Here is a 12,063-nt window from a genome sequence, read left to right on the forward strand (position 1 = left end):
ATAAGCACTTTCTGCACCTTACTGTGGGCTCACGCACAAGTCTAAGAAGTCTGGACACAGAAGCAGCCAACTACACTACAGCACAAGCCAGCAAATCCCCGGAGGTCGGCTCTTTCTAGCTCAGTGTGGACACATCACACCTCAGCTACGGCTAAGTGATACCCAGCAAGGCAGAGAGCACACAGGCAGATCAAAGGCTCTGTGTGTTTAGGGCCTCGTTCAAACCTCCTCACTACCTTGTAGCAAGGACACAATCAGGATGTGGGTGCAAGACAACCACAGCGCTGGTTTTAAAGGACAAAAGTCTTTTTTAAAAAAACAGGAGGGAAAGAAAAAAAAGAGTGGAGCCAAATACTCAGCTGACACAAACTCTCACAGCCCCAGGAACTAGAGCAACTTATGCCAGCCAAACTCCTGCCCCTATGATCTGATTCATTCCTCACCAGCAGGCTTCCACAGGAAACAAAGATAGCAGAAGTTACAAACAGCTGGTATTTCAGCCACAGCAGTTGTCTCCAGAATGTCAGCAACTACAGTACCTGGTGCTTTCTTCCTGAGCTCCCTCTCTAATCTTCATCTGCAACTAAAGTCAATGCTGACTGGGTTTTGTGTGGTTTTTCTTAATGAAAAGTACTCCCCTGTTTTGCTTGAGTAATATGTTTTCCAGACATGAAATATGTTCTTGGGACATGAAGTTCTGTGAGCCGGGTGCTCAAAAATAGTGACTAGGAGTTACAGAACTGCTTAAACTGGTTCTAAATTATGTATCCTTGTGACATATGCATCTTCATAGCCTAATGCTGTCCATGGGTCGGTAAGCATGCACCTCCAGAGAAAGAAGGAGGAATGCTAAGATGCTTGGGCATAGCAATTAAACATTCAGGATCATTCTGTCTCAACTGCAAAGTGAATGCACAGTTTATGCACAGTGTTTTATGACCTGTCAATCAGAAAAGAAGAGGGAGGCTGAAGACAAGATATGACCATCCAAAGATGGATATCCTTTTCTTTTGTTAAAGACTGTAGAAGGCCTCTCCAGCAAGTCTTACAGCTGCTTCAACATAAGAACACCCGTCTCTCCACAACAAAATTTCAATGCCTATTTTTAAGCCTAGACAGCACAGCCAATATCTCTCTGTCTGGCCTCCCTTAAGATGGCAGACACAACTGACAACAGTTCTGAGCTAGCATAAAACCCTCTCTAAAGCAATGGGCTTTCTAGCTGGATAGTTAGCAGGAAAAGGGGAAAAAAAACCAAACCCACCCACAGATCATTTCCAAAAGAACATCAGTGGATTGTCACATCCTAACCTGAACTGGTCCAGTGTTTAAAAGATAAACATCCATGGAGATAACTACAGCCAAGAAAGAAGTTTAAAGAATCTGTATGAAGGCCAAAGCTAATCAAAGATACACAAAAAAATCCCACCTTTGTTCCGTGCCATTTTTGCGGAAAGAATGTGAGACAAGAACAAATGTGTGACAAAAGTTTCCAACAAGGCTCCAGTCAATGGTTGAGTGTTACTAACAAGGCTACTGAGCTTCCATTTGCATGGTGGTGACATTTTCTGCATTCCTTCACACTCATTTATTTCAGAGTAAATTCATTGATTTGCATGGAATTGCTCTGGAAATTAGTATAACTGAGAGCAGGTCTGCTTGCATTTAATGGATGGTTCTTTCCTCTCCTATATAGCCTGAAAGGAAACCCTTCAACAGAAATAAAAGGGAATTACGGATGAAACACAATTTTATGGGTGATGAAGGTGAGTAAAAACATTGAATGAGATGTATAACCAGGATTAAAGACTTGAGCAGAGAGAGAGAACTAAATGGAAGAACCACATCTGCATGTTCCATCTTGCCAATATGCCAAGATTTTATCTGGAGCCAGACTGCGTCCAGAGCCATTTAGGAAGAGAGTCTGCCATGCAGTATTTCAGGGACAAAAAAGGAAAACATACAGTGTCTGAACATACAGTCTTTCTCTAGTGCTGTAGAAGAACTGCAGCCAGCTATAGCATGCCTTCGTGTGCACAGCATTGCAGGAAAGACTTTCAGGGGTTTTCAGTAAAGTGTACTGGCAGTGATGGAGGAAAGATCAAGAGAACCAAGCACGAGACTTCTTGGCTCGGAGATGACAATGACAGTCTGCACTTTTCCAGAGCGTGTGAACCTCAAAGAAGAAAAAGGCTATGAAGGATGGCACACTCACGCAGTGCATCTGTAGGCGTGACTGAGCAAAATGATGGTTAGGAAAACTCACGGCTGGGAAAAGGCCTCCCAGAGAAAATACAAAATAATTGTTGTTTCAAACAAGACAGCTCATCCTTTTTGGTGCTGCGGGCCAGCTGGCAGTGCAGTGATACTTACACCAGCCACACATTAAAACAGAATTTGCCAAAAGCCAGTCTCCTGGACCCTCAGCCCACATGACTGTCACATCTCCCTTCCACGCACACAGGAAAACTAAACTGCTAAGTTTCAGCACCTTCCTGGCATTTCATTCTTCAACCCAGTTTTAAGCCATGGTCGAAAAGGCAGTGGGACATACAGTATTGTCCTGGGGTTGTCAGACAGGCACTCTAGTCTGAGTTAAAAATATTAATATTAGAATATTAATAGAAAATTCTTAGAATATTAGAATAGTTAGAATATTTTTTATTCTAAACTGACAAACACATGCAGAGAATGGCCTCATCTGGACTTCTTCCATCTGGTGCTTCTGCAGTTGTGGAACCAGTAACATCTTACTCTCTCTTTAAGTGAAGGGCTAAGACGACTAATAAACACTTGTGCCACGTATGAGCCATCATAATCGCTGTGCCCAGGCAAATGCTATCTACACTTGCTTGGGATGTTCAGCACAAGGGACGCTGAGGCTTAGATCCAGATTTGAAAGTTCAGTTCCAAACAAGCAAAGGAGCAGCAGCACCAACACAGTAACCACAAGTCATGAAGGCTGCAGCTCTGTTCAAAAAGGTTCCTTTTTAGCTGATCATCTTAATGTATCCTGCAATACATTCCTGTAGGTGGGTTTATCTGTGAATAAAGAACCTTGACAGATCAATGAGATGTTCCATAAATTATTTCGAACCTAAATAATGAATTACACACTGGAATAACAGTCTTTGCTGCTTCTCTCACCTCCATCCTGAAACTTGCTCAACCTTTCGAAGTATGATGATATAGGAACTTGAACAATATCTAGAATTGCCAGCAGCGTCCGGGTCAGTCTGAGAAGCTCACTAAAACTATAAAAGCCAAAGTATATGAGGTTTCGAGCCAGATGTACCACCTATGAGAAAAAGAAATTAAAAATGAAGGAAGTATCGGCAACCTTTGTGGTATTCGGCTGTGCAATACAGTTGCATTTCACACAGCAGCTTTCACAGACCTCCAGATCTAGAGTGCATTCAAATTAGTACAAGTCTTTCCACTGATTTAAACGGGCCTTGGACTAAGGCCAGTGACATCAAACATTTTTTAGAGTTAGACAAAACAATTGGTCAGTCAAATTACAAGAGAGCAAAACCAACATGAGATTTAGGAAGGCCTGAAAGGATACAATTGCTTCTGGGAAAATATATAAGACCGAGAAGACAGACTCCAGGAAATTGTTTAAAGAGGCAGCAGCTGTGGGGAAGATGGAAGTCAGAAGAAGAGTAAGACGATCGTGGTAAGTTTGAACCGACGTAATTTCAGATGACCAGAGGCAGGTGCAACAAAGCTTGGGAGGTAGGTTGGAGGAAAAACTATAAAAGCTGTAAGTATTTCCCCTTTATTCAATGTTATTTGAATCTAGAAGATTTAGGCCGATCTAAAGTTTCTGTCAGGAATTTCAAACAATATTTAAAACACAGGATTAGGTTATTCAGAGTATTTCCTTCAGTGTCATATCTTACACAGACAATAGTGCTTACTTATATTGAAGAATCCCTGCATGCTAATTCACTAATGTGAAGAAAAAGGCCGTATGGCCATTCACCCACACACATCTCTCCCCTCCTGCTGCTGAAATGCAACCATCTTAGAAGAAGGAAGGAAAAAATACAGCTGTTTGACAGCAGACGGTAATATTATTTTCTGCAGTAACAGTCATCACCAAGAACACTGGAATTAGGAACTGGTGCTTCTTTAGGACATTTTACACCAACATTTATTCTGCAACTACCTTTATTTTGAAAGAACCAATGTCAACTTATCTGAAATGAGGAGGAATACTGTAAGTAGGGCCCAGATAGCTGAGAAGTACCTCAAATGTAAGTTTATTTTTCTCTTTGTCTCCAAAAGGAAAAGGCTGATTTACAACTTCTTTCAAGTACTCTTCTACAAATTCCATGGTTAGCGCAAACTTCCTCTTCATTTCATTCCTCGAAGAGTCTGTGAAAGAATCATACCTACAATGCAAGGCACAGAAGGAAGGAAAATTAAACACCTCTAATATCAGGGTCAGCTGTCACTAAAGAAAAAACAAACCAATCACAATGCTATGAAATTACTGTCAGTTCTCTGTAAGGAGAAGGGGTAGAGGTCAGCTGATTTTCGTAGATACGCAAAGAGGATGCACAAACCTTCCCTCCAACAGTACCAGGAAGGGTTGCAGTGAACAGGAATAACAGAGACAGGAAAATACTACAGTTCTGGCAGATAGCACTCTTAAATCTTGCTGTGGCAATTCAGTAAGTCACTAAGTCTCAGCTGTCCTCTCTGCCCATCAGCCAGAGTTTACTATTTCCACAACGAAGGCAGCAGATCAGGAAAGCAGTTCGGGACAGTCACCTTCCTCCTTTGCGCCACCAGCTAGGACTGATTTTTTGTATATGTCAAAACAGTCCTTCATCACACTAACAGAAGCAAAACCATCTGCTGCACTGCTATACTTCTTCCTCTGTTTCTTCAGCCAGATACTCCCTGTCTGGGTCTAGCCCAGTGGCGCTGCTCCATCAAATCAATTAAGCCGGAGAGGGTTTCCACTGAAGTCAATGGGCCCTTCTCCCACACTTAAATTTAACACATGCTTAAGTACTTTTCTGGATGGAGGCCAAAGCCTCTGTAAACTGTTTCTGGGGCAATAGCTGTACCTAACTGTAAATTCTGGCTTTCCAACTGTGGCTTTCAGTTGAGCTTGAAGTATAAAACTGAGTTCTAGCCTAGCAAACCTGCAATGTTAGACACAATTGGATTACTTCAAGTTCAATTGGTCTGAGGAAAGGCCATTCCATTTTTCCCCAGCTTGTTCCCTAGAAGAACACAGTGAAAAATGAAATTGAAATATTTCCATGTAAAGCTACCCATAGAAGTTTCCAAGAGTAGCAATAATTAATAGCTCTGTGCACTGCAACAAAATACCTTTTCACATACATGTTGTGTCGACATTAGACATCTACGGCCATTTTGTTCTGAGACTAACCACTATAAAATGCTTTTGTACTTTAGTTTGAAACACTTTCCACTCACTCATGAATCGTGATCTTAGTAGGAATTTCAGTCCACAATCTGGCATATCTGACAGGTACCACAGATTCCTGAGGATCTCTGTCCACATGCATGTGTAGCATCAGCCGACAAAAAGAAGCCCGGAGGTCATAAGGGAGGCTTTCATCAGACATACATCGTAGGATCAAGTCTACCGACAGCTGTGCAGAAATCTGGTTAATGGCGAGATATTGGCGGTCCAGGCACATTCTTGCAAAGAGGTTCAGTTGGTACCTTAAAAAAAGTTAATAACATATAGTATTCAAATAAACCAGTTGGAAATGAAATAACATACCTCAGAATCTCACTTTACAAGCCTGATGTCAGCCTTTCTGATACAAATCCTGAAAAATAACTAGAGTGACTTTGCTAAGCAAGAGATCAACTTGCCATTAAAAATGCTAACATCAGGCTCCAGCCCCCGTGAAGACTGAGCTCCCTTTGAAACTCAAAGGACGTGTTCAATGGAAGGCTGAAGCATTTGGACTGTTTGTTTTCAATCAGTGTAAGGTACTGTTCCATGATCCTATTTCCCCTCTAATCCTCAGGACACTCCTTCCTCAGAGCATGCCTTGCTTCCACGGCAGCACAACTTAAAAATAAAGTCCAATAAATAAAAGGTAAGAGGCAAAATGAAAAAGAGACACAAAGACCTGTCATGAGCAAAGGAAACTCAAGATCTGTCTCAAATTGACAGCAGAGATTGTGATGCTTCCTACAGGAAAAACTCAAAACAAACTTTTAATCGCCGTTTCTGGCATGACCTGGTTTCCTTTTTTGATATTGGCAAACGAAGTGGATAAGAACAGCACCAGGCTCTTCAGAGAGTTTATATTTTCTTCCATTTGAATAAGCAGTCTTACCTGTAGTAGGTAAGAACTTCTAAATCAGCTTTTGTGCCCTCCTTCGCCTCCTGAGCCAGATGCCTGATGGCTTTGCCATGAGGCTCCCTGTTACTGTCAATCCAGTAAAGCCACACTTCCTCTTCATCAATGTCATCCGAGATGACTGGGCATTCCAATGGATTGTCCATTTGTGTCGAAACCAGCCTGCAAACACAAATCATTCACAACGGAGCCACTAGCAAACTGCCACAAATACAACAACGGAGCAAATAATAAAAACGTATGTTTCTATTACGGATGCTCACTTGGTCTGAATGAGAATGTCAGCATTCCCTGGGCTGAGCATAAACTTGCAGATGAGTTCCTGAGTTACTGGTATCGCTGTGGTGTTCGATACACACAGGTCCGACAGATAATCCAAGAATCTGCAGTCAAAAAAACACAGATGCAACAGAACATGAGACTCAAAATACTGCAGAGAAACACTGCAGTACAAATCTCTAGCATCCAACACTGATATGCTCAAGGGAGCATATATTCCGAGATTATCAACATGAATTTGCCAATTCGTACTATTGCAACTCACAATAGATAAAGATGAGTAATAGCTTTGAGAGCCACCCTGAATGGTGCTGAACAATCAGTCAGGGAGAGAAAAGAAGAATATCCCAAGTGTGACACTTCTCATCAAATCAAAAGCCAAAGAGTTGTGCCAGAACTTAAGAGCAGCCTTAGGCTGTCCACTAAAGGCCCTCGTCCTTGTCAGGAACCAAAAGCAAGAGTACACATTCTCACCCATCTTCCCCATCAGGTGATGGGGGGTGACACTCGTCTCCCTAACCCAAGTAGCAAGGAGATGTTACTCATGCTGGAGATCGCTGCATGCCCTCTGAGGAACTCCATTGCACTGGAGGAGTCCACACCTCCACCTTTTAAAGATGCCTTTTAAAATCTCTGAAGTGACTCAGACAACAATTAGTGAAGAGTGAATATCTGGCAGGACCTGAAGACAGGACCTCTGTATTCAAGGAGGTCATTCCACGTAAAGCAGAAAAAACAAAGCTTTGCATGGAAATCAGTTTCCTATGAATTTCTCTCTCAAATTTAGGTCTTCTGATGTTTAATGAGGTTCAGGCTAAGGCTTTCCTCGCAGTTGGGACATTCACTAGGTATCTGCTTCTTGTCCCTCTTTCATGGATTCCTCTGTGTGTATTAACAGTAGTCCATATTGCAGCCTTTGCCCCACCGGAATAGAAAAAGGGCCTCTTCCCTCTATGTAGCTGCTTCTTTTCAAGACATTCGTAGGAACTGAGTATCTCTGAGCCCACCGCTCCTCTAGCAAATGTAGCTAAAACTGGGCAAGAGGCTCAAGAGCTGGTGGGGGAGAAGATATGAGCAGGCACACACACACAGATCATATATTCCATTTCCTTAGAAATACAGGTAAAAAATTTGACCATCTACTATCAGCCGTTCAAGGATCCAATAGTTTGAATCTCTACAGGTGATCATCCTACCAGAGGGCATCAGAAAATCATTTCGGTGTTAGCACAGACCGCACTCCCCACAGAAGCCTGGGAACTGCAAGGGATGAGTACAGAAAGCATTTTTAGGGTACACTTAGGAACAATTTTACCCATCGCTGAAATGAAGCTTTGTGGCAACAGGTAATTAACAGTGCACAGCAATATTGCATCACAAAGATAATATTAAGTAAACAGCACATAATTACATAGAATTCTGGAGGAGTTACCTAGTTGGAGCTAAAACTCAGGACGGTTTTATATTTTGTAGCTCATGTGTTTTAGAGAATACTGCCACAATTCTTACTCACACGAGCAGTGCTGCAAAAGTCAATGAGACTCTCCTTGAAAATAAGTGCCGTAAGATCAAGCCTTTACTGTTCAGATTGCACCATCCTGGCAAGGTGTATTTTTCAAACATTTATTGCTCTTGGACTTCAGCCTTAAAGAAGTGAATACACAGCAGTTGCACAATGTAGTTATGCAACAAATACTGTGACATTCTCCACCACAAAAAAAAAGTGACATGAGATTGTCAATAAACACTAGGACCCTTCAGCACTGAGAAGGAGCTGATGTCATGTGGTTTCCTCTTAGTACTGGCCAAACCCAATACAGTTTAGCATGGGAGAGGCAATGAGATTACAGAGTGAGACAAAACGGCTGCATACATATAGAGAATAATTAAAGCACTGAAGCACCAGGGCCTTGAGCAATATCCTTAATCGCTAACAGAAAAACGGTATTCACAATTACAGAAGACATTATTTGGCCTTCAGTACATTAATTTCTTATATTTGTATTACTTCGGTAATTTTACAACTGAAAATCCAATGAAAAAAATAGATAGATTTTTCATTAAAAAAATCCATTTCCTTTATATTGTGACCTAAAGCTAATAAAAAAAAATTTCCAACTGAGTGAAGTTCAAGGCCAGAATTTTTCATTTGGAACAAGATCTGGTTTAAAACACATGTTCACTGGGATCTTCACTGTCCTAAGCCCCTTTCAGGTCTGACCTGGAAACAGGACCTGCAGGAAAACTGGTATTAATAAAAGTGTAGAAAAATTGACATCTGTGTAATTTCCACCAAGATTATTAGCAGGGGAACCAACGCAAGTGGCAGTTTCACACAGGAGCTGCAGAGTTATGAGAAATAAAAATTTCTGTTTGTTTCTCTCTGTCCCAATCTGAACTAAAAGCAAATTTTCAGAAGTGTTCTGTAACGTATAAACCTTGCTTTTCAGTAAGCTCTAGTTCTGAAATGCAGATATGGTCAAATCCCATTACAGGTATTTCTGGTATTTTCTAGCATGACACTACATGTGTCTGCCAGGTCAAAAAAAATTAAGCTGGGAGAAAGAGACAACAAAAAAACAAATAGCAAGCAGATTAACAGCTACTGCAAATATAAAAGCCTATCAATACAGAAAAAGAATGTTACGTGGACCACTTCAAACCTTGGCTCTCGATTTCTCCTGAGTAAATTAACAAATGTCTCTATTTCTTTAGCGGTGATGTGTTTCTCTAGCAGTTTTCTGTTGTTGTGCAGCAAAGCTGTGATGGTGTCTTCTGCCAGAATATCATAACCAATCTGGGACTGCATGACACAGAAGTTCTTAGCAATATATTCCTGAAAAAATGAAAATTCCCATGATGACCTGTTAAGCAGTAATGTTTTTATTTTAGAACCAGAAGCATCCAGCTCAATTAGCAACCAAAATAACCCTCAAAACTTTCCTCTCTGAACTGGCCTGAACAAAAGAACATCTGAACACGTAAAATATGTATCCCAAGAAACAGATTCAATATTAGGGGTGACTAGCTCTTCTTATTCTTTCATAAACCAAAGGAATGAATCCATTACAATATATACAAAAGTCAAGAAATGGCAACCAATTTTTTTAAAATGAAAAACCAAAAGGTTTTTATAACATTTAAGAAGCTTTCTTTCCCGAGTCTTCCCTCCTCCCTTTCTCTCCTTCCAAGACAGAAATATTTCTGTAAAGCATTAGAAAGAAAACAAAGAAGCCACACATAGCAGTTCAATCTTTTATCTCTAGTCCCTTTAGTCCTATAAAGTTAGCGCAGTTTTTCCCCGCTGCAATGTGCAAAGCATTTGACGCCATGTTCTGAAGTACTTCTTGTTCACGGGAAGTCTCCAGCAGTGGGAAATCCGGCTACCTGATAGAATAATCTCTGGTCCGATTCACTGCCATCCCTCTACGAATATTTAAGCAACGGAAACAGACAGCGTTGCAGACTTCCCACTTTATAATCCAGAGTCCAAGAGCATAATTTTAATAACAGAAAGCTCATGAATGAAGCAGTGGAACCCAATCTCAGTCTGAGCCTGTGAAAGTATAAGGTGAACCTATGATATTCATTGCTGATCATTCAATTCATATACAAATGCTTACAAAACAAAAACACTGTTCCTCAGCATGAGGTAGTATATGACAGTAACTTCTTACTACTAACCTACATAAAAACCCAGTCCTTTCACCATTACCACAGAATCCCACTTGTAGATGCGGAGAGCGATGCCAAACCCAGGATATATAATTATAGAAATTGGAAGAAAAATTATCTTGAATACCACTGACCTGGTTCTTCCTATAGTCCTGTTGGGAATGTCTGAGAACTCTGTAACATAACCTTAACATGTATTTGTATGGAGCATATCTCTGGTCTCCTAGGTCTTCAAGTCTCAGCATCGATCCTTCACCTTTGTCCTTAAAAGGAGCTTTGAGGATGCCAAATATCTGTTCAAAATCAAAAACACTGAGAATGAAAATCAAACCCAGATTTTTGCTTAACTTATAGCAGTCAATGGAAATGTCCTACATATGACCAAATACAAGCGGGGGCATAGTCTCAGACATTACAGCTTTATGCAGTTAGCTTTACATTTCCCACCAACTTGATTGACACTGCTTTCTCTTTACTGCTATCCCCAATTTTAAACATTGTTAATTAAGTGGCTTTACTTTGGATAAATTAAGGATGAAGAAGGAGGACAATACTGGCTGCTGTCCAATTTCACCCTTGTCGCTTTTTTTTTTTTTATTTCAGTAGGCTACTTAAAGAGAATATTAGTTTTGATTTACATGCAAGTTGGCCCTCGTACAAAGTCAGGGATCCGTAAGGGCATCAGAATTTTTCCTATATGGGCAACACTTGCAGGATTGGGGGCATGTTGCAAGCTTGTTTCAAATTTCAATTTGCTATCAAATGTAGTCTTAAAAGTCATCGGAATCACACGAAACTAACAGCCATGAGACACGGCCCCTCGTGCTTCTATATGATTCACAGACCAAGAGGTGAGCCTTGACTAAGTAGTGTCATATCTATCCAATCCAACCAGACACAAACCCAACGTGGCATAAGCCAAGTTACCTAAAAATAGCATTTTCTCAAATCACTCTCTCCTACAATCTGCTTGTAAATACAAGCAAGTTATTAATACAGCAGGACATACCTGAGCCAATATATTTTGTTCCCTCATTAATTTTTGTCGTTCCCGGTTTGGCTTGGTAATGACCACATCCAAAACTTCCTGCCCGTTATTAGGCACATCAGCAACAAAGAAAATGAGATCTTCCAGTAACTTGGTTACAAACCTAGAATGAATAGACAAATCATTATTATATACAGTCATTCAACACTTGCTAGGATTCATTAAGAAAGAAAATCACCTTTTAGAACAAGCTTTATCTAGCGCAATGGAACTTCAATCACTGCAGTTAAGTCTGACATGTACTTAAGGATTCCAGACCTTGGTTCAGCAGAGGCTTAAATCCATCACAGGGATGTTTACCAAGGCATTAAACAACCACCAGAGGGAAAAGGGGAGAAAAATACAGGATGCTGGATTGATGCAGAGGATTCAGAAATCCAAAATCTATACCAGCTGGCCTCAAGGCCCATGAACAGTAGAAAGACACTCTTACGCAGCCTAGGAAGGATTTTTATACTTTATCACGGACATGGGTCCATGAAACAAGGTGATGGACTCACTAGAGGAATAAAAACATTCTGCCACTAGACTATTTCCCTACTGACCCAAGAAACTATTGAAAAATGACTATACTTGTTCCATCCTTCATAGAATCATAGAATCATACAGGTTGGAAAAGACCTCTAAGATCATCGTGTCCAACCGTCAACCCAACACCACCATGCCCACTAAACCATGTCCCTAAGGGCCTCATCT

General features: G+C 40.8%; 1 protein-coding gene across 1 annotated transcript in view; it reads right to left on the bottom strand.

Annotated features, from left to right (window-relative positions):
- Positions 1 to 12,063, bottom strand: part of ITPR2 (inositol 1,4,5-trisphosphate receptor type 2) — a 262,261-nt gene that overhangs the window by 168,247 nt on the left and 81,951 nt on the right. Inside the window, exons 14-21 of the mRNA XM_075161128.1 lie at positions 11,329 to 11,470; positions 10,454 to 10,612; positions 9,308 to 9,480; positions 6,629 to 6,748; positions 6,342 to 6,527; positions 5,461 to 5,712; positions 4,256 to 4,400; positions 3,148 to 3,298 (exon numbers count right to left, since the gene is read on the bottom strand). Of these exons, the coding sequence (XP_075017229.1) occupies positions 3,148 to 3,298; positions 4,256 to 4,400; positions 5,461 to 5,712; positions 6,342 to 6,527; positions 6,629 to 6,748; positions 9,308 to 9,480; positions 10,454 to 10,612; positions 11,329 to 11,470 (1,328 nt within the window). The remainder of the gene's footprint in view (positions 1 to 3,147; positions 3,299 to 4,255; positions 4,401 to 5,460; positions 5,713 to 6,341; positions 6,528 to 6,628; positions 6,749 to 9,307; positions 9,481 to 10,453; positions 10,613 to 11,328; positions 11,471 to 12,063) is intronic.

The sequence above is a fragment of the Calonectris borealis genome, chromosome 1 (genome assembly GCF_964195595.1).
Source record: "Calonectris borealis chromosome 1, bCalBor7.hap1.2, whole genome shotgun sequence".
NCBI classification, from domain to species: Eukaryota; Metazoa; Chordata; class Aves; order Procellariiformes; family Procellariidae; genus Calonectris; species Calonectris borealis.